The sequence below is a fragment of the Hyperolius riggenbachi genome, chromosome 4 (genome assembly GCF_040937935.1).
Source record: "Hyperolius riggenbachi isolate aHypRig1 chromosome 4, aHypRig1.pri, whole genome shotgun sequence".
NCBI classification, from domain to species: domain Eukaryota; kingdom Metazoa; phylum Chordata; class Amphibia; order Anura; family Hyperoliidae; genus Hyperolius; species Hyperolius riggenbachi.
Window position 1 is genome coordinate 70,070,369 of NC_090649.1, and position 22,206 is coordinate 70,092,574.

General features: G+C 45.0%; 1 protein-coding gene and 1 long non-coding RNA gene across 10 annotated transcripts in view; one reads left to right on the forward strand and one right to left on the reverse strand.

Annotated features, from left to right (window-relative positions):
• Positions 1 to 22,206, reverse strand: part of LOC137570379 (adhesion G protein-coupled receptor F5-like) — a 271,619-nt gene that overhangs the window by 126,333 nt on the left and 123,080 nt on the right. For 7 of the 9 annotated variants that reach the window (XM_068279056.1, XM_068279064.1, XM_068279055.1 and 4 more), the window contains 3 exons: positions 11,417 to 11,626; positions 4,311 to 4,502; positions 1,433 to 1,600 (listed from right to left, as the gene is read on the reverse strand). In XM_068279056.1, the coding sequence (XP_068135157.1) occupies positions 1,433 to 1,600; positions 4,311 to 4,502; positions 11,417 to 11,626 (570 nt within the window). Of the gene's footprint in view, positions 1 to 1,432; positions 1,601 to 4,310; positions 4,503 to 11,416; positions 11,627 to 11,869; positions 12,039 to 22,206 lie in introns of those variants that run through there. The other 2 variants (XM_068279062.1, XM_068279057.1) reach the window with 2 other exon arrangements.
• Positions 12,080 to 22,206, forward strand: part of LOC137570380 (uncharacterized) — a 34,802-nt gene continuing 24,675 nt past the window's right edge. Inside the window, exon 1 of the long non-coding RNA XR_011031010.1 lies at positions 12,080 to 12,153. This is a non-coding gene — a long non-coding RNA (uncharacterized lncRNA). The remainder of the gene's footprint in view (positions 12,154 to 22,206) is intronic.

A 22,206-nucleotide genomic window follows, 5' to 3' on the forward strand; every position in this document is an offset into this window, starting at 1 on the left:
GCCAGTCTGGGCGGACAAGAACACTTAGAAAAACAATATGAAAAACACCATCCCTTCCCGACTAGTGGCCACATGCATATGGCGGCCAGTTGGGAATGGAAAAAAAGGAAAAACAAAGAACAAAAATAGATCCAGCAACAACAAGTAGGCCCCAGGTGTCCAGACCAAATAACATACATCAAGCATCTATTCCTTCCTTTGCAAGGTGATTGGTGCATAAAAATAGTTGTGGTTCCTCATCAGGTCCTCCTTTGAGTGGGAGTGTCTAGATTTAGGAACCCATCTTGATTGATCGGCAACAGGCCGCCCAGGCCATTCTGATTGGCTCCCTCGTGGAGCAACCATTATTTAAGGCTGACTGAGAGTGTATTGATTCAGAGTGCTTGTCGACTTGATAAAGAGAGGAGGCTCCTCTCGAAACATTGCATTGACTTGCCCTTTTTCAGTTTCCTGCGCTTGTCAACTTTAGCATAGTTAAGTGCCAAATATTGGTTTGATTTAGATTTTTCTTCTCACTTTGCATTTTGTAATTTGGTAAGAATAAACTGTTAACATTCATAATTGTGAAAAAATTCTTACCTGACAGGAGTTTCCACCACCTGACAAAAACTTTTGCAAAGTACTGTATTTGTCTGTTTCCTTAGGAGCAGGACTGGATTTACCATAAGGCACTTTAGGCACGTGCCTACAGACGCCTCATGATGGAGAGGCGGCTCATTCCCCGTTCCCAAGTGCCTCCCTCCTTACCTATGCAGCGTCCCGAGTGGGGTGTATTTACTCATTCATTTATAAGAGGTTACTCACCCTGGTCTCAGCATCCCACTGACTAGCTCTTCCTTCACTTGGGGGCACCCAGGGCCAGTTCTAGACATTTTGCCGCCTGAGGCAAACTTGTGAGAATGTCCCCCCCCCCCCCCCAGGTATAGATAGTATCATTGCCCCCAGTATAGTTAGCCAAGAAAGGGGTAGCAGCGGGGACTGCGGCAGGCAGGGAGGGGACCCCCCCTCACCAGGGGCTCCCCATCCGCTCTCCCCTCCATCTATTAGTGCAGAATTTAATTGTGTCATGGAGAGCTGAGACGCAATTATACACTTCCTTGCGTTCCACCGCCGTGTCACTTTCTGCAATGCCACCCATTGACATATAATGAACCAGGAGAGAAAGGACCAGTGTGGTTTGAATTATAAAACAACATATTTTTCTAATGAAATCTTTATGGTATGCATGGCTATAGGTGTGTGTGATTAGGGGCATGGAAGGGTGTGGCTTAAGTGTCCCTCTTTCTTTTTTCAAAAAGTTGAGAGGTATGGCCAAACCCACCTTTCACATCACCCTGCCCTTCAATGGCTCCCATTTTTTATGGTCCTCCTGATTTTTTATGGTCCTAGCAACATTCCTGTACCCAGATCAAAATTTATATTCAAAACTTACCTTTTTTGATGTATCTCACTTGTATTTGCTTTGAAGATGAGGCACCTTCATCTCGCTGAAACTTACACGCATATGTGACGTTTGTGACGCTTGAACAAGAGGTTAAGTTACTGGGGTTCAGGGTGTATATGCTGCATGCTGTATTGCTTGTTTCACGACCTGCAATTCCTAGGGAGATAAAACAAAATCACAGGATTGGCATATGAGTTCACGGCTCGGCTCGGTTTACATTTCAAGAACCTTGCAGGGCCCAGACACATTTAGATATTTTTTTATAGATTAGTGTGAGGCCTGCTGAGGCCTCCAACCCCTTATGTAGTAACAGAAAGACTGGGTCTCCACCTGAATTTAGGCCGAATGGCCAATTTATTTCAAGTAACACAGTGCAATGCACACTGTTTCAACCAGTGTGGTCTTTATCAAGTGCACTTGATAAAGACCACACTGGTCGAAACGTTGTGCTTTACACTGTGTTACTTGAAATAAATTGGCCAATTGGCCTAAATCCAGGTGCAGTCCCAGTCTTTCTGTTACTACATTGAAGTTACACCCTTGGTGGATGCGGGTGGTGGCTGGTTGAGTCCCTGGTGTTACAAACAATTGGGTTGCAGCATTGAGGAATTCTCTATTGCGTTGAATCCAATGCCTTGTATCAGTTCCTATGCCCCAATCTCCTCCACAGTTGGCCGAGGGATGACAAATGTGTTGTCCCAACATACGATTCTGGGAGTGTCCAGTGATTAAATCATTCTCTCATAGGGTGTTAAAAATGTAATTTTAAAAATTGCAGATATGGTGTTATCATGCGACCCTTGGACTGTTAACCTTTCATCTCGTACCATTCTCGACTAAAATAAATACAGAGATATGATGATCCCATTCATGTTAAATGCGGCTAAAAGCCTTATTGCCTATCAGTGGAGGTGTATAGACTCCCCCTCTATCAGGGAGTGGTTTATACAAATAGAAAAGATTAATCAAGCAGAGGAATCTATACTACTGGCTAGAGACAAAAATGAGAAGTATTTGGTGGAGTTCCAGACCACTGACAAATATAAATCTACGCCCTGTTTGGGTGCTGTTATTCCTGCCAGGGCGTAGATTTCAGCTATGTTTGGGGTAAAATACAGGCGCTGATCCAACTTCAAATCTCCTCTGTATATATTTCACCAGCTGCTCAGGACAACCATATCCACAATAGGTATCAAGAATTCCAAGTATATATCCACAGCGCTAGGTGATCAAATCGGTATCTGCAGCATCACCACAGTGCACAAATATATTCTCAGGCAGTGACCATCACCAAAAGGCATAAACATCAACAGGTCACCATCCATCCATAATAGTTCGAGGAACTGGAGATTGGGCAAATTGGCAGATATCGTGTGGATTTTATGTGTATTGGTATACACTATACGCTTGTATTTACTAAGGGTCCCTGTCAAAAGGACCCTGGGAGTAAGTTATTGTATATGGAACTTGATTAACCACTTTACCCCCCGCGGTACGGATTTCTCCGTCCCTTTTTCCATCCTTATAAAACCAAGGGACAGAGAAATCCGTACCTCCCGCGTTACCACCGATGTCCACGCTCCCGCTGCTCATGCGCGTGCTCCCGCCGCTCGTGCACACTGCCGCCCGCTCGCCCGGAGATCAATGAACGGGAAAATCCATTCCCATTCGTTGATCTAAGCCCCCGCAATGATCTGCTGCTTCTATGAGAAACAGCGCGATCATTGTGATTTTCCCAGCCTCATAGTGCTTCCTTCCGGACGCTTACAGGTCGCATGAACAAAAACTCACTGTGGCCATCTTGTGGCCAAATAGTAAAACTACACCCTAAAGCATTTAACATATACAAATACATTCGCTTTATACATTAAATTAACTCATTACCTTCCACACTCCCCAATTTTTATTTTTTTTGTAATTAAAAAAAAAAAACAAATACAATAAAAAAAAAAAAATAGTTACCTTAGGGACTGAACTTTTTAAATATTTATGTCAAGAGGGTATAACACTGTTACTTTATAAACTATGGGCTTGTAATTAGGAATGGATGCAAAACTGAAAAAAATGCACCTTTATTTCCAAATAAAATATTGGCGCCAAACATTGTGATAGGGACATAATTTAAACGGTTTTATAGCCGGGACAAATGGGCAAATACATTTTATGGGTTTTAATTAAAGTAGCATGCATTATTTAAAAACTAGAATGGCCAAAAACTGAAAAATAATGATTTTTTTCCCACATTTTTTCCTATTTTCCCATTAAAACACATTTAGAATAAAATAATTCTTGGCATAATGTCCCACCTAAAGAAAGCCTAATTGGTGGCGAAAAAAAACAAGATATAGTTCATTTCATTGCGATAAGTAATAATAAAGTTATAGATGAATGAATGGAAGGAGCTCTGAAAGGTGAAAATTGCTCTGGTGTTTCAGGGGTAAAACCCCTCAGTGGTGAAGTGATTAAACTTTATGCTTTTATGGACGGATAGTGACCTGTTGATGTTTATGCCTTTTGGTGATGGTCACTGCCTGAGAATATATTTGTACACTGTGGTGATGCTGCAGATACCGATTTGATCACCTAGCGCTGTAGATTTCAGCTAGTCACAAAGTGCAATCTCGTTGCTCCCACCTTTCGGCCACTCTCTCATCACTGCAGGCTGCTTGCTCTGCTGTCATTTTGACAGCAGAGCTCCGTGGGCCAGTCAGGAGCCGATTTTGTTGGCTTCTGACCCTATGATCACTGTGAGCCAATCACAGTGATCACTGCTCGATCTTTAGTCAAAAAAGTCTGTGTCCCTTAAGGGGCCAGAGACACCAAGTTCTCAAGTGGTCAAAAAATAATAGTAATGAGAAGAACTCACCTGCACCTGCAACCACAGTCCAGGTCACATTAAACTTAGCAATATCATCACTACAGCAGGACAGGTTAAATGCAGGACCATCACAGAAGGTATCTTTGATGTCTGACGGGTTGATCTGCAATGTCTTAATGCTGATGACCTTGCTAAGTGTTTGTGAATTTCCATTGTAGTTTAGAGAGCAGGTATAATTTCCTAAAGAAAGATAAAGTTACAACAGGTCAGGCTCCACCAAAAAGAGAATAACCACGGTTACAGCAAAGTTTATGACTGGTTCTGGGCCCTGCAGGACATAGACACAGCAAGAGGCATACGGCTCAATTTACATAGTATTACCACACACAGCAATGCAGAACACAACTGATTTAACCAAACACCAAACAAGGCTGTTACCACATGGAAAACTAAAATTACTGACTACTAATGAGGTAAATTACCAACTTACCAGGGAACTGTATAAGGGAGAGTAAGGGGCCACTAGAGACCAGTATTGGGGAGGTAGGAGGGCTATTAGACACCAGAGAACTGTATAAGGGAGAAAGAGGGGCCACTAGACACCAGGGAGCTGTATAGGGAAGGGAGGGGGCACGAGACACCAGGGAATTGTATTGCAGAGGAAGGGGGCAACTAGACACTAGGAAACTGAATGAGAGATAGGGGCCACTAGACACCAATGGAACTGTATAGGAGGGGGAGGAGCCATTAGACACCAGGGAACTGTATAAGGGAGAGAGAGGGGCCAGATGAGTGTGTTCCAAGCACAAGCTTATTACACTCACTCTGTCCATCTCTGATGGAACAGAACTGGCTCTGCAGACTTCTCCAGCATCATTACAGTACACAACAACTGTGACGAGGGTGAAGAGGCTACGGGCAGGGCATGGTACACAAGATCCTACTTAAAGTGATCCTTAAGTAAAAAAAAAATCACTTTTACTCACCTGGGGTTTCCAATAGCCCCCTGCAGCTGTCCGGTGCCCTCGCCGTGTCACTCTGATCCTCGTGTCCCCGCTGGCAGCCACTTCCGGTTTCGCCATCAGGAGCCAACAGGCTGGGAACGCGAGTGATTCTTCGCGTTCCCAGCCACAATTGCACCCTCTATGCTGCTATAGCATATAGCAGCATAGAGGGTGCAATTGTGGCTGGGAACGTGAAGAATCACTCGCGTTCCCAGCCTGTCGGCTCCTGACGGCGAAACTGGAAGTGGCTGCCGGCAGGGACAGGAGGATCAGAGGGACACGGCGAGGGCACCGGACAGCTGCAGGGGGCTATTGGAAGCCCCAGATGAGCAGGGGCGCCGCAAGGCATAAAGCGAACCAAGCGGTCGCTTGGGGCCTCAAGATCGTAGGGGCCTCGGCGGCTCAGTGACGTTGGCGTGACGTCACTGTTTTCCCGCAGCCGCGCGGGGCTGGCAGAGCAGAGTAGGGCAGGGCTACGGGAAGATGGCCGCCGCCGAAGCCCTGCTCTGGAGACTATACCTCCAGTACAGGGCTTCGGGTGGCCATCTTCCCGTAGCCCTAATTCAATCAGCGCGGGAGATTGGAGGAGGGAGGGAGCTCCGTGGGAACTGTGTGCCTGAGGAGCCGGCCAGGAGAGGAGACGGGGAGAGAAGACTACTGCCAGTGCCAGGTGAGTAAATTCTTTTCTTTTTGCAGCTCTGAAAATGTACCCTAATTGCGTTTGATATCTGCTGAACTGTTCCCTAATTGTGTTTGATTTCTGCTGAACTGTGCCCTAATTGTGTTTGATTTCTGCTGAACTGTGCCCTAATTGCATTTGATTTCTGCTGAAAATGTGCCCTAATTGCGTTTGATTTCTGCTGAAAATGTGCCCAAATTGCGTTTGATTTCTGCTGAAAATGTGCCCTAATGTCGTTTGATTATTGCTGAAATGTGGCCCTAATTGCGTTTGATTTCTGCTGAAAATGTGCCATAATTGCGTTTGATTTCTGCTGAAAATGTGCCCAAATTGTGTTTGATTTCTGCTGAAATGTGCCCAAATTGCGTTTGATTTCTGCTGAAAATGTGCCCTAATGTCGTTTGATTTTTGCTGAAATGTGGCCCTAATTGCGTTTGATTTCTGCTGAAAATGTGCCATAATTGCGTTTGATTTCTGCTGAAAATGTGCCCAAATTGTGTTTGATTTCTGCTGAAAATGTGCCATAATTGCATTTGATTTCTGCTGAAAATGTGCCCAAATTGCGTTTGATTTCTGCTGAAAATGTGCCCAAATTGCGTTTGATTTCTGCTGAAATGTGGCCCTAATTGCGTTTCATTTCTGCTGAAATGTGGCCCAAATTGCGTTTGATTTCTGCTGAAATCTGGCCCAAATTGCGTTTGATTTCTGCTGAAATGTGGCCCAAATTCTGTTTGTTTTCTGCTGAAATGTTGCACAAATTGCGTTTTTATTTTCTGGTGTCTGGGGTAACTGTTGCTGCATTTATTATTTAATGGTCATAGTTGGCTATATTTGCGGTGCTACGGTTAAGCTCCGCCCACACAATGTCATGGCCAAATCCATCTATCGGCGCGGCGCGCTGCGCGCGCCTCAATCACCCCCACATCCATTTTCCCCGCAAACAGCCCCGCCCCAATCCGCCCTCCAGCTCCACCCACATGTCATGGCCACGCCCATTTATGTGGGATAGCCACACCCATTTTCGCCGCGGTGCAGGATAGGGCCACTTCCTACAGTCCGCTTGGGGCCACAAAAACCTTAGCTGCACCCCTGCAGATGAGTGAAAGTCATTTTTTTTTTGACTTACGAATCACTTTAACACTAAATAGGGACTGTCTATAAAACTTTGTCTGCAAAACTTGGTATGATTCCTTATCAGTGGCTGAGCATATGCAGTCTTTAGAACAATTGTGCAGAGAGCAGAACGTTTTTTTCTTTCCGTGCCCTTAGTTGTTAGTCTCTCAAGCCAGGGAAAATAAACTTCTCCTCCCAAGGAGCCCCCTATGGCTTCTGGGCCCACCTGCGGCTGCATTCCTTGCAGGGTCAATTGTTACCCCTCCGCCACCAAACTTTACACTTTGCACAATGCAGTAAAGCAAATACCGTTCTCTGGACATCCAGACTCGTCCATTAGATTGCCAGACAGAGAAGCATGATTTATCAATTATGACTCCAGAAAACACTGCTCTCCAGTGGTGGCCAGCTTTACACTACCACATCTTATGCTATGTATTGCATTTGGTTATGTAAGACTACCAACCATTCCAAGAAGTTCTCTACTCACTGATCTCTGAGCTAATCTGAAGGCCATAGGAAGTCCGGAGGTCTGAAGCCAGGTCTGTGTTTAGGCAGAGGCACACAAGATAGAAGCCTAGGGTGACACTTGCTGGAGGAGCACCACAAAGCTTTTTTTTTTAAGGTACTGCTTTATTAAAGAGACACTGAAGCGAAAAAAAATTATGATATTATGATTTGTATGTGAAATACAGCTAAGAAATAAAACATTAAGATCAGATACATCAGTCTAATTGTTTCCAGTACAGAAAGAGTTGAGAAACTCCAGTTGTTATCTCTATGCAAACAAGCCATTAATCTCTCCGACTAAGTTAGTCGTGGAGAGGGCTGTTATCTGACTTTTATTATCTCAACTGTAAGTGAACTGTTTACTTTTTCTCTGCTAGAGGAGAGGTCATTACTTCACAGACTGCTCTGAAAGACTCATTTTGAATGCTGAGTGTTGTGTAATCTGCACATATTATAGAATAATGCAATGTTAGAAAAAACACTATATACCTGAAAATAAAAGTATGAGAATATTTTCTTTGCTGCTAATCTTCTAGTAATTATTCCTTAGTACACAACCAATTCATTATATCATATTTTTTTTTTTCGCTTCAGTGTCTCTTTAAATTCTTGCTAGCTCTTACTTAAAGCGGATCTGAGATGAAAAACTAACTATGACAAATAACTTGTCTATATATCTTATCTATTTAGATAGTTTGCACAGCAAATCTAACTGCAAACAGCTTCAACAGTTTATGATTATTTATTCCTGTGATACAATGAGGGCAGCCATGTTCTGTTTGTGATCATTACACAAAGGCAAGCTGACAAACATCTGCAGCCCTCAGCTCAACCCCCCCTCCTTCTCCCTCCTTCCCTCTGCCTCTGAAATCTCTGGCTAGTAACCTCCTCCTCCTCCTGCCCAGACTGAGCTCCCATAAGCCCTTGCTACAGTGCCAAGGCACTCTGAAGCTGTGGGCGAGGCTTGTTTAGTTTATAGGGAATTAGAGTCAATGATGCTCAGCTACCCCCCAATCAAGGATTCGACTATTCGGCCATGATTGAAAAAAAATCCGGAAATTCCGTGATTAATTTCCGGATTTGAGACGGACTCACGAATTCGACTCGGATTTTGTCTGTGAATGAGGCAATCACGGAACTTCACGGCCGTGATCACGGAAATGCATGCTACAACATACATGCTACAATCCCCCAAATTGCATGGATTATAAAGGTTATAAGGGGCTACAACTTTAATAAAAAAATCCAAAAAGAACTTTAAGTTTTTGAGAAAATGGATTTTAAAGTTAAATCAACACTTCAAATGCAGTTATGAATTGGTAATAAGTGTGTAATGAATAGCGGAAATGTCGCCGCGCGGTCTAGCGGCAGGGCGGCTATCTCCGCGTTCAAACCGGCGGTTTCCGCGCAGCAAAATGTGTCTAGTTTGCCTGGGCCTTCTAGTGCACACAGATGGAGAGCTACGCGCGCGCCAGAAGACAGGACCTTTATGCCAGCAGGAGAGGTATCAGCTGATCAGGCAGATCAGCTGATCCCGGCTGGACTTCTGATTGGCTGAGTGGCTGGGACGGCGCTGCGGAGCGCCGTGAGTATATATATATATAGTACTTGGTTGGCAGTCGCCGGTTGTCGGCCATTGCGAATACTAACGTTTGAGCACTCAGACCTCAGTCAGATCCTACAGTGTGTTAGAACCAGTTGGAACTGGGAATTCACACTTAGCCAGATTCCGCTCTTGAAGTTTACTGTGTTATACTTTAGACCAGTTCCAGGGTGTTGAGACCAAGGACCTCACACCCAAGTATAGGATTACTGTGTCATTACTGTGTTATACTTTAGACCAGTTCCAGGGTGTTGAGATCAAGGACCTCACACCCAAGTATAGGATTACTGTGTCATTACTGTGTTATACTTTAGATCAGTTCCCGGGTGTCGAGACCAAGGACCTCACACCTCAGACTAGGATTGTGCTTATTGATATTTGTTATGACCTCTGGCTCTGTTGACCTCTCTCTTGCTTTCTGATTCGGTACCTCCGCCCATCTGTCTATCAGTTGCCAACCTTGCCTGTACCCGGTTACCGAATCAGCTTTCTGTCTCTGTACCTTATCTGCTCGTGTGTTGCTGACCTGGCCTGTCTGACCCTTCTGGCTGTCACTCATCCCTCGAGTGATCAGTCCTACTGTACTACTAGTGACACTAACCCTCCAGGTGTCAAGTAGCTGCAAGGGCTACCTGCTCCTCAGGAAGTCCTTCTTGCAGTTCAGTCAGGGGGCTCTACCCCATAGGAGTCCACTGGCTGCAGTACAATCTGATTCCCAATCCATCAGGGAATCCTTGGCTGCAGTAGTGTCTGTATCTCCCGCTCCTCGGGAGATAACCTTTCTTACTGTTGCACCAAACACTCTACCACACTGGTGTCGTGTGTTAAGCTATACTGGTATTATTGGTGATTCTGCAGATCACACATAATCGGGTATAGCGTCTGTATTACTGGTGATACTGCAGATCACCAATAATCAGAGATCCTCTGTGTGCTGACACCAATCGTTACAAAGTGGTTTTAAACAGGGAAATACACTTTAAGCAATCAATGAGGTGAAGGTGAGTCCCAATGGCACCTGGCGGTGATGGTACCACTGGAGGAGGATTAGTGGCCGACGCCACAAAAACACCCAGAGAGGTTTTTGTAAATATTTTTTTTTCCTTGCAGCGATAGCAATGACATGGCAAGCAGAGGTGTCCGTGGCCGCTGGCGGCGGGAACGCAGACTTTAGTAGTGAAATAGAACATCAGCGGCAGCAGGATGAGCACTAAAGCGATCAGTGCGGCAGCACATAATGACCATGGCACCTCACTGATGGTACCACAGCATGATAATGCTGCCCAAAAAATTACATGCATCCGTGGCTCCCATCCGTAGGTGTAGCAGACTACAAGGTCACTGACTAAACTTAGTGACTGAACAACTGTGACAGTGACTGAAACTAACTCAAGTTGATCACTGGCTGGCTGGCTTAGCTAGCTAACAAGTATGCAGTAATAGAGCAGTAGAATCAGTGTGAAGTTGAACCTGCCTGCCCGCACTAAGCACGGCAATCAGTACCAGGCCAGTACAGTACACTCTCTCACTGACAACTACACTGACTACAACTAACTTAAGTAATCACTCACTGGCTAGCTAGCTGAATACAAGTATCAGATACAGTATAAGGGCAATGTAAGGACTGAAACCGCTCTTCCTGATGTACAATATGGCCTGGAGATGATCCTCCCAGTGCCACAGAGTCTAGCAAGGACGGAGCTCTGAAAATAGCCCCCACTTTATATACAGGAGGGGAGGGTAGAGCCTCTCCTCCTATGATTGGTTGCTAGGGCCTGGCTGGGGGCCTCTGATTGGCCCAGGGATGTCAATTCTGCCCATTTTCGCCCAATCACGACCTAATCACAGATTTCTACCACGATCACGGCCGTAACCGCATTCCAAATATTTGCAATCACGGAATTTCCGTGGCTGATTTCCGTGATCCAGAATCGATCACGGATTCGGATTCGTAACTCCAACAGTGAAAAAGTGCTCGTGAATCACGACTATTCCGTGGTCACGGAAATTATCCGAGCACCACTGATTAGAGTATTAAAACAAAACTAAAAAAGTATTTGGCTTGAGGAATGCCCTATAAAATATATGAAAGGAACACAATTATGCAATGAGTAAAAGTTTATCTCGGATCCACTTTAAGTGAATTAACGCTTAGTTTAGTAAGCAGCCATATCGCCTGCTGGGTATACAGAAACCCACTATAAGGTCTCATAATCTCTAGTGATTGCAACTGACTAAGACTCACCATTATCGCTGACCTGGAGGTTCTTAATCTTCAGTGTATATCTGGATACTGTGCCTTGCTGACTGCTATTGTTGCTGTACTTCTCACTCTCCGTTATTTTTGTAGAGTTGACATACCAGGAAATGTTTCCAGATACGGAAAATTCACAGTCAATGGTTGCCGTATCGTTTTGGAAGACAGTGCTGGGCGTCATTGTGATATTTTGCTTTGCTGTGTAAAGAGGAGAAAGAAGATGTTAGTTAGATATGTAAATAATACAAAATACTTAAACACATCATATGACTAGCTTACAGCTTGAATGTAGAGTGCTAACATTATAATCAGTTAAAGGGGCACTATGGCGAAAAATTTTAAAATTTAAAATATGTGCAAACATAAACAAATAAGAAGTACATTTTTTTCCAGATTAAAATGAGCCATAAATTACTTTTCTCCTATGTTGCTGTCACTTACAGTAGGTAGTAGAAATCTGACAGAAGTGACAGGTTTTGGACTAGTCCATCTCTTCATAGGGGATTCTCAGCAAGGCTTTTATTCTTTATAAAGATATTCCCTAAAAAGGATTTAAACAATGATGCTGGCCAGCTTCCCTGCTCCCTACACAGTTTTTTTGGCAGTTGGACAGAGCAACTGCCATTCACTAAGTGCTTTTAAAAATAAATATAAATAAATATATCCCTGAGAATCCCCTGTAAAGAGATGGACTAGTCACTTCTATCAGAATTCTACAACCTACTGTAAGTGACAGCAACATAGGAGAAAAGTAATTTATGACTCATTTTGCTCTGGAAAAATGTACTTCTTATTTGTATATGTTTGCACATATTTTAAATTTTACATTTTTTCGCTGTAGTGCCCCTTTAAGTGTTCTCTCCCTGCTGGTGAGGGTAGTTGTTCTCTTTTATGGCAAGGGTTGTTTCATGTACGTAACATTGTAACGATCGGTGTCAGCACGCAGAGAGAATCTGATTATTGGTGATCTGCAGTATCACCAAGAATACAGATATATACCTGATTATTGATAATCTGCAGAATCACCGATAATACAGATATATTACCAACCTCTGGACACCTATGTATATAAGAGTGTTTGGTGTAACAGTAATACTTTGAGAAACACACCTGATGAGCAGGTGATCTTAGGCAGTATAAGCAATACTGCTTTTCGAGAGTACAGGAACCCTCCAGCAGCCTGAGACTCTCCAAGGGGTGGAGTCAGGCTGGAGGTAGGAAGGACCAAAGAGTGAGTGACACCTGAAGGTGGATGTCTCTCTCTGATCTGGAGACTATCTCTTAAGGGGAGAGATAGCTCTCTAGGTCGGGCAAGCCAGGTCGGCAACACACGAACAGACAAAGTACAAAGACAGAAAGCTGATTCGGTATCCAAGGCAAGCAGGGTTTGGCAACGGAATATCAGATGTGTAAGGTACCGAATCAGAGATCAGAGGAGTAGTCAGAAAAGCAATAAGTCATAACAGATATCAAACAATGTCTAGTCTGGGTGTGAGGTCCGTGGTCTCTACACCCTGGAACTAGTCTAACATATAATAGAATGATAACACAAGTTCCCTAGTCTGGGTGTGAGGTCCGTGGTCTCTACACCCTGGAACTAGTCTAACATATAACAGAGCAATAATACAAGTTAACTGGCTCAGTGTGAATTCCCAGGTCCTCCTGGTTCAAACACACTGTAGGATCTGACTAAGGTCTGAGTGCTTCCACGTAGTGTTCGCAACGGCAGACAACTTGTGACTGGCCAGCAGTAACTATATATGGAGTAGTGCTCTCTGGCGCCACCCCTAAGTGATCAACCAATAGTTACCAGCTCTGGGGTCAGCTGATCGGCTTGGTCAGCTGATCCCCCTTGGCCCATCATGAAAGTCACGCCTCTCAGTGCGCGCGCGCGTATTCCTAAGCCTGTGTGAACTAACAGACTCAGCCACACCAGACACACGCTGCTGCGTGCAAACCGCCGCACTGGACGCGGAACCAGCCGCCTTGCTGTCAGCACATGCGGCGGCTTTTCCGTGTTCTGCCATGTTACCAGACGCACGTTTCCGCGTGCAAACCGCCGCATCGGACGCGGAACCAGCCGCCTTGCTGTCAGCACATGCGGCGGCTTTTCCGTGTTCTGCCATGTTACCAGACGCACGTTTCCGCGTGCAAACCGCCGCATTGGACGCGGAATCAGCCGCCTTGCTGTCAGCACACGCGGCGGCTTTTCCACGTTCTCTCACAAACATTTACCGATATTCATCTACTTTAGAGTTAATTTTCGTTCGTAAAATATCAGTAAATATTACTGATATTTTTCTACAGCTAAGCATAACCCAACTCTCACACAGAACCCTCCCCCCTCCACTGTCTAACCCTAACCACCACCCCATCCACACCAAACCTTAAAACCCACCTTCTTTAACCCTAACCTTAACCACCCCCACCCCCTTGTACAAACTCCCTGCCTGGTGCCTAACCTTTACCCCCCCTCGACCATTGCAAACCCTCCTCTTAATGCCTAACCCTAACTGCCCCCGGTGCCACCCACCTTCAGACGCATAACCACCCCTGCCACATAAACAATAATATGTATTATATACACAAGCAAGGTTGGGAAGAAAAGCTAAAATCGACTAAAGTTATCAAGTTATTAAATTATTTATTTGTAAATCCATAATAAAAGATTTAAAAATGTAACCACAGCACAAACACATGGTAAGAGATACATTAGTCTGATATCCACTGTTTTAGCCACCTGGGCCCGAGTTAACAAATGTCCATCACTCGTCAGTTAAATGGAGGGTATAACCATGGTTATCCAGAAAATTGTTGCATATGCATATATGTGCGCACAATGAAAAATAACTGCACTCTTACATAGCCTATAGAGATTCCCAGCAGTCAATGCGATGTTAATAATCCACTTTTTCCTCTGTGATGGTTAAAGCAGAACCTGGTTCACCAAAGTAATTCCTTGTGCAATATAAGACATATAGTTGAGAAAGGTCCCAGAGTCTCTGACCACATATATTGTTATCACTGTATTTGTTCCTCTATATTGGTCAATTGTGTATTGTCCGTTAGGAAAATTCCTTATGCAGTTGCGACCATAAGAGGGCAGAAGTCATCAGAGATATTGCACCTGGACCCTTGTATCACCATCTGTAAAAGTCCCAGGACAAAGTTCAACACAGATATTACACCTGGACCTTTTTAGCGCCACCTGCAGAGGCTCCAGAATCAGCATATATCAGGCAGAGTCACATGATTCCAGCATGTTTAACATGCTATATTTGATCATAATGGAAACAGCACTATATATATTCTCCTTGAGTGGTCCGCCAGAATTTTAATCCTTATGCAGCAGCATCCCCAAAAAGATGAAACACTTAAGGGGTCTCTATTAAAGTTCTCTTTAGGTGAGAAGAACATATATATAAGTGCATATAGTACACTCCAGTGAAAAAACACTTGGCACACAGCTGGTTAAATGGGGGGTACAGCTAGCTCCAATAAGTCTGCGTTAAGCTTCACCCATTCAACAGCACCCAATGGTCAGCTCACAGTCCAAACAGTGGGAAGTGCAGCAAGCTTGGGCAGTGCAGAGCACAAATTCAAATGTAAAGAACACAAAGAGAGTGCTGTGCACCTTCCCTTTGTATGTTTATTCTTTCTGAAATTCAGCCAACAACCTGCGTAAATGACATTTAGGAAAACAGTGCTGTCAAACCTGGATCGATGGGGGTGGCGAGGTGAGCAGGGAAGAGGTGACCAGGGAATGTATGGACGGCACTACAGCCGTTTCACGCCGTCTGGCGCTTGTTCACGTGCGTGTGTCCGAGTGCATGTGTATCGCTCCCTCTGGGTGTCTATAGGCATCAAAGTCTTTGCAATTTAATGAAGTACTCAATAAATCAAGTTCATGATGTAACATCAAGTTCATGGTATTGCGTGTTTATTGTATACTCATCCAGAGCCGCTTGTGCCACAAACACCTCCTCGGGTCCAGAGTTCATGCACAGTGCGATCTCCCATGTGTGGTGCCGGGTCAAGGATTGAGCCCAATAGCCGACCGGTTTCGCTGGTAAGGCACCAGCATCATCAGGGCGAGCTCAAAGTGTGCTCATTCGTGGCCCGGTGCCGGCCTAATAATGGCGTTGGGCGGCCAGTAGAGGTGGGCCGAACGGTTCGCCGGCGAACAGTTCCAGGCGAACTTCGGGTGGTTCGCCTTCACAGGCGAAGGCGAACTTTCCCGGAAGTTCGATTTGCCCCATAATGCTCTATGAGGGTCAACTTTGACCCTCTGCATCACAGTCAGCAGGCGCGTTGTAGCCAATCAGGCTACGCTAAGCCCTGGAGCCCCACCCCCCCTTATATAAGGCAGGCTCCGGCGGCCATTAGCCTCACTCGTGTGCCTGCTAGAGACAGAATAGGGACAGCTGCTGCAGACTTGTTCTCCTAGGTACAGATTAGTCAGGCTCTTGCCTTCTTAGCTTGCTTAGCTGAATCTTATTGCTATAATAGCGCCCCAGAAAAGCTCTTTTCAGAGCTCATCCTGCTGTGATCAATTTTTTTTTCTGTGTTTGAAACTGACACTTGTGTGTTTAGACAGCATTGCTAATTCATACTGTGTGTCCCACTGCCAGCAGCAGCAGCAGCAGCAGCAGCAGCAGCACATTCAGTGACTACTACCTGTGTGTGTAATACACTTGTGTTGTTTAGACAGCATTGCTAATTCATACTGTGTGTCCCACTGCCAGCAGCAGCAGCACATTCAGTGACTACTACCTGTGTGTGTGAGACACTTGTGTTTTTTAGACAGCATTGCTAATTCATACTGTGTGTCCCACTGGCACTGCCAGCAGCAGCACATTCAGTGACTACCTGTGTGTGAGAGACACTTGTGTTTTTTAGAGAGCATTGCTAATTCATACTGTGTGTCCCACTGGCACTGCAGCAGCAGCAGCAGCACATTCAGTGACTACTACCTGTGTTTGTGAGACACTTGTGTTGCTTAGACAGCATTGCTAATTCATAATGTGTGTGTACCACTGCCAGCAGCCCACCAGCATTCAGCAGCACATTCAGTGACACCTGTGTGTGTGACAGGGAGCTGCACATTGTACTACCTACCCAGTACTGCATTTACCTACTACTAGTACCTGTTGTGTTTAGTTAACCCACCTCATCACTGCATACACCTAAGTTTGTGTTGAGTGAACACACCTCACTGCACATAACTACCTTTTGTGTTGAGTGAACTCACCTCACTGCATATCTACCTTTTCTGTAGAGTGAACCACAGATGCCTGGTCTGCAAAGCACGGTCAGGGCAGCTACAGCATGGGTCTCAGCAGGCTCCCACTTCGGGCCGGAATCCAACCTTCATTCCCCGCGGTGACAATGTCAGACTTGCTCTCCATAACGGATTCCCGTTAAAGGATTTAAAGTTGATTCATTACAATTAGGGCCTCAAAGTCCTGTATTGCATGCCTGCCTGCTGCCCTCCTTGGATGTGCAGTGGTAGCCATTGCTCAGGCTCCACACCGGATTCCATCCCTCATTCCCCGGCCATTACCCGGGGTAACAAATGGCAGACTTGCCCGCCTCCATATGATTCTCGTGAAGGGAATGTGATGTCATCTTTGCCCGCCATGCTACACAAAAAGACACCAGCTATAGCCTCAATGAACCGCACCACATCAGACATAAATCATGTAGAACAAAGTAACATCCTTTATTTATCAATCCACAAACAATTAAAACATACTTAAAAACAGGTGGGGAAAAGCATGTTAACCCAAATTGTCGGAGAACCGGCAGGAATATAAAGTGCTAATAGTGTATATGACACACCACTAAGGGTGTGAACCATAATTGGTGACACAATGTTATAATGAGTGAACAATGGTACTGCATATTACACAGCAGGAATAGCAAAAAGAAGGGACCAAAGTGCAAAGTGCATTGAATTTCATTGGCCATTCTGCACATGTCAGGGTTCCTCATTTACTATAGACAGAACTGTACTAGTATCATGGATGGTGCTCCCCAAATTGTTGTGTTTAGTTCAATATCTTTACCCGCCATAACTGGTTATCGTTAAAGGATTTAACCAGCTGGGCGGTATGGACGAGCTCAGCTCGTCCAGTACCGCCGGAGCCTGCCGCTCAGGCCCTGCTGGGCCGATTTGCGCCAAATAAAGTGCAGCACACACAGCCGGCACTTTGCCAGCCGCGTGTGCTGCCCGATCGCCGCCGCTCTGCGGCGATTCGCCGCGAGTAGCGGCGAAAGAGGGTCCCCCCAGCCGCCTGAGCCCTGCGCAGCCGGAACAAAAAGTTCCGGCCAGCGCTAAGGGCTGGATCGGAGGCGTCTGACGTCAGGACGTCGGCTGACGTCCATGACGTCACTCCGCTCGTCGCTATGGCGACGGTGTAAGCAAAACAAGGAAGGCCGCTCATTGCGGCCTTCCTTGTTTATTCTGGGCACCGGAGGCGATCGGAAGAACGCCTCCGGAGCGCCCTCTAGTGGGCTTTCATGCAGCCAACTTTCAGTTGGCTGCATGAAATAGTTTTTTTTTAATTTAAAAAAAACCCTCCCGCAGCCTCCCTGGCGATCTTATCAGAACGCCAGGGTGGTTAAAGTACATTCATTTCAAATACACAGCAGGGCCTCGAAAGTCCTCCTCCTGTATTGTTATTTTTGGTCACTACCTCGGGGCGGGCGGGTGTGCATGCCTGCCCGCTGCCCTCCTTGGATGTGTAGTGGTAGCCGTTGCTCAAGCTCCACACCGGATTCAAACCCCTCATTCCCCGGCCATTACCCGGGGTCACAATGGCAGACTTGCCCGCCTCCATACACAGCAAGTAGAAAATGTAATTTTAAAAAAAGACATAACCTTTTTAACAATGCTATGGAAAGTTGAGAAGGAAGTCATACATTACCTGACATCACTGAGTGAGGAAGAGCAATCTCGCCATGTTGCGCAGTAGTCCAGCACGGCCGTCACAACACACAACAAACAGCTATTTGCGGTGCGTTACACAGTGAGTTTGGTGTGTCAGTGTGAAGCAGTACTCTAATTACACTCCCTGATTGATGTATACACATGCAAGATGTTTGAAAGCACGTTAGGCCTGCAATTTAGCATTCAATGTGATTTCTGCCATTAAAATGCTACTTTGCGTCACATCCAGATTTTTCCCCAGAACTTTTGGCATGTATCCCACTCCGCCATGCCCCCCTCCAGGTGTTAGACCCCTTGAAACATCTTTTCCATCACTTTTGTGGCCAGAATAACTTTTTCTATTTTTCAAAGTTCGCCTCCCCATTGAAGTCTATTGTGGTTCGCGAACTTTTCCGCGAACCGAACCTTCCGCGGAAGTTCACGAACCCGGTTCGCGAACCTAAAATCGGAGGTTCGGCCCATCTCTAGCGGCCAGGAGACGCCAAGCCGCGCCGCAACTCCTCCCCCGAAGAGGCGGGCCAACCGCGTCACCACGTTAGTGCGCCTGGACTCGCAAGGGGAGAGGAGTGCAAAGCGGCTGCTGGCTCGACTCACTCAGCACAGCAGGCTCACAGCGCCCCCCAGAGGCCACACAAGTTAGCCATCCGAGAGTGCACCGCCGCCCGAGGCGCTCCTGGAACGCAAGTCCCGGAAGTGGTAGCCAGCAGCGCAGGTTAGTTGTCATGCCAACGCTACAGGCTCCCCGCCGCCCACATGCCACTCCACCTTGGCCAGGTGGGCAAAGAACACCCCGCCCACACCCGCAGAGGGGGAAGGGAATGCCCGGAGCACCCCAAACGGCAGTCCTACCCGAACACGAGAACTCCCTCATTTAGGAACGGGTGACTGCCAAATGGGGGGAGTTGTCTCCAGGCCCAACCCCCACAACAGCGTCATGCCAGGCAGAGGGTCAGAAACCCACCTTCGGGCCAAGGGGGCCATAACTTCCAGGCCACCAACCAGCATCAATGATTCCTCAGAAAAACAATCAAATCCAAAATCAACATATCTTAAATATCTAATCTTCAATGTAAAAAATCAATCCACTAATCAATGTTTAATTTATTACTAACGAAAAAAATATATATCGTAAAGAATATTATAGACTAAAATACAATGCAGTCAGCCTGTCCTTGCAAAGGAGCAGATCCAATGGGAAAACTTTTTGAGGGCAAACGCAACCATGTCCACCACACCACAGATTACATATTAAATTGTATTCATAGATAGCGTACACAAAGGTGTTTTTTATGGTGTTAATTCTGGGGTTCAAGTGGGATCGTAGAGGGGGGACAATCGACCTGGAAAGAGGGCACCCAGCGGGGGACCGCGAGTCAGCTCAAACTCACAAGAAAGGGGCAAAATCTATCCCATCATTTAGGCCAGGTGTTCTGAAGGCTTTTAGTTTGTATATCCAAAAGGCCTCACATTTAAGTAATTTACCATCCCAATTGACGTCGAGAGGACTAACTTTGACCACTAGACATTACACGAATTGTGAAACAGAAGGTATCATTTATCTTCTCCTTTCTGTTCTTCTGTTCTTCTCACCTAAAGAGAACTTTAATAGAGACCCCTTAAGTGTTTCATCTTTTTGGGGATGCTGCTGCATAAGGATCAAAATCCTGGCGGACCACTCAAGGAGAATATATATAGTGCTGATTCCATTATGATCAAATGTAGCATGTTAAACGTGCTGGAATCATGTGACTCTGCCTGATATATGCTGATTCTGGAGCCTCTGCAGGTGGCGCTGAAAAGGTCCAGGTGTAATATCTGTGTTGAACTTTGTCCTGGGACTTTTACAGATGGTGATACAAGGGTCCAGGTGCAATATCTCTGATGACTTCTGCCCTCTTATGGTCGCAACTGCATAAGGAATTTTCCTAACGGACAATACACAATTGACCAATATAGAGGAACAAATACAGTGATAACAATATATGTGGTCAGAGACTCTGGGACCTTTCTCAACTATATGTCTTATATTGCACAAGGAATTACTTTGGTGAACCAGGTTCTGCTTTAACCATCACAGAGGAAAAAGTGGATTATTAACATCGCATTGACTGCTGGGAATCTCTATAGGCTATGTAAGAGTGCAGTTATTTTTCATTGTGCGCACATATATGCATATGCAACAATTTTCTGGATAACCATGGTTATACCCTCCATTTGACTGACGAGTCATGGACATTTGTTAACTCGGGCCCAGGTGGCTAAAACAGTGGATATCAGACTAATGTATCTCTTACCATGTGTTTGTGCTGTGGTTAAATTTTTAAATCTTTTATTATGGATTTACAAATAAATAATTAATTTTGATAACTTGATAACTTTAGTCGATTCAGCTTTTCTTTCCAACCTTGCTTGTGTATAAAATGTTGATATAAGGTCTTAGACCTGGGAAGCATATAGTAAAAGATATTCAGGACCTTGTTGTTACAGTGCAATATGTATTAGTATTTAGTAGTATGTATGTAGTATGTTTATGTAGTATGCCTAACCCTAAGACCCCCCTGGTGGTGCCTAACCCTAAGACCCCCCTAAATGCGTATATTATACTGTAACTATACCTAACCCTCCCTGTACCTATCCCTAACCCCTAGACCCCCCTGGTAATGCCTAAACCTAACCATCCCCACTAAACACATATAAACAATAATATATTTAATCCTTAAAATACTTCTCTACAAATAACATGAATAAAATTATTTATATATTTGTAATAGAATAAATAGCCTTAAAATAGCCTTAAAATCACGTATACATTAATATTATAAATAGAGAAAAGTATATATAAATATATACAATACAATAGATAGCCTTACAAGCATTAGAAATCTTAAAATAACAGTAACATTAAAAACGATATTTTAGTAACTATAATCAACGCATTATAAGTGTAAAAACAACCTTAAAATAACAGTAATATTAAAAGAGATATTTTAGTAACTATAATCAACGCATTATAAGTGTAAAAACAAAGTTAATACCAAAAGCGATGTATTTCTAATACAATAAGGTTGAAAACGGTATTTACGCATTATACATATGAAAACAAATTATAAAATGATCAAAGAAGTGTAAACGAAAATTTAGTTGTTATACCTTTGTAAGCGAAATTTTGAAACTAAATAATAAGTAAAAACTGATATAAGCGAAATTTAAAAATGAAAAAATAAGTATAACACAAACTCAAAACGAACTTGTAAATGGTATTTGTTATAAACCTAATTCTGTAAACAAAAACTTTTGTTAACACGATCCCTGTAACCGCTATTTCTCGGGCGCCCTTTTTTCCTGTCGGGCGCCGAATAGCCGATATTTTGCATTGTAGTCTATGGCGGCCCCCTTTTTGTCCACTATCCCTGTGCGCCCTTTTTTACTAGCCCGAGCCATGGCCACAGTCGGCGGGGAGGGGGGACGGTCCCCCCTCCCTCACCTCGGGCTCTACCCTCTGTGCTCCCCTCCAGCTTCAATAAGTGTGTGTGCAGGTGGCAAGCAGCGGTATATATACATACCTTCCTTGCATTCCATTGCGGATGTTCCTTTCTCTAGTGTCTGTATAAACAGGAAGTAGCATCAGACACCAGAGCAAGGAACATCTGCGGTGGAACACAAGGAAGGTATGTACATCTACCGCTGCTTGCCACCTGCACACACACTTATTGAAGCTGGAGAGGTGCGCAGAGGGGAGAGCCTGAGGTGAGGGAGGGGGGGGGGGGCGTCTCCCCTCCCCGAGTCTGGCCATGGCTTTCCCCTCATGTTGCAACCCCTCCAGCCC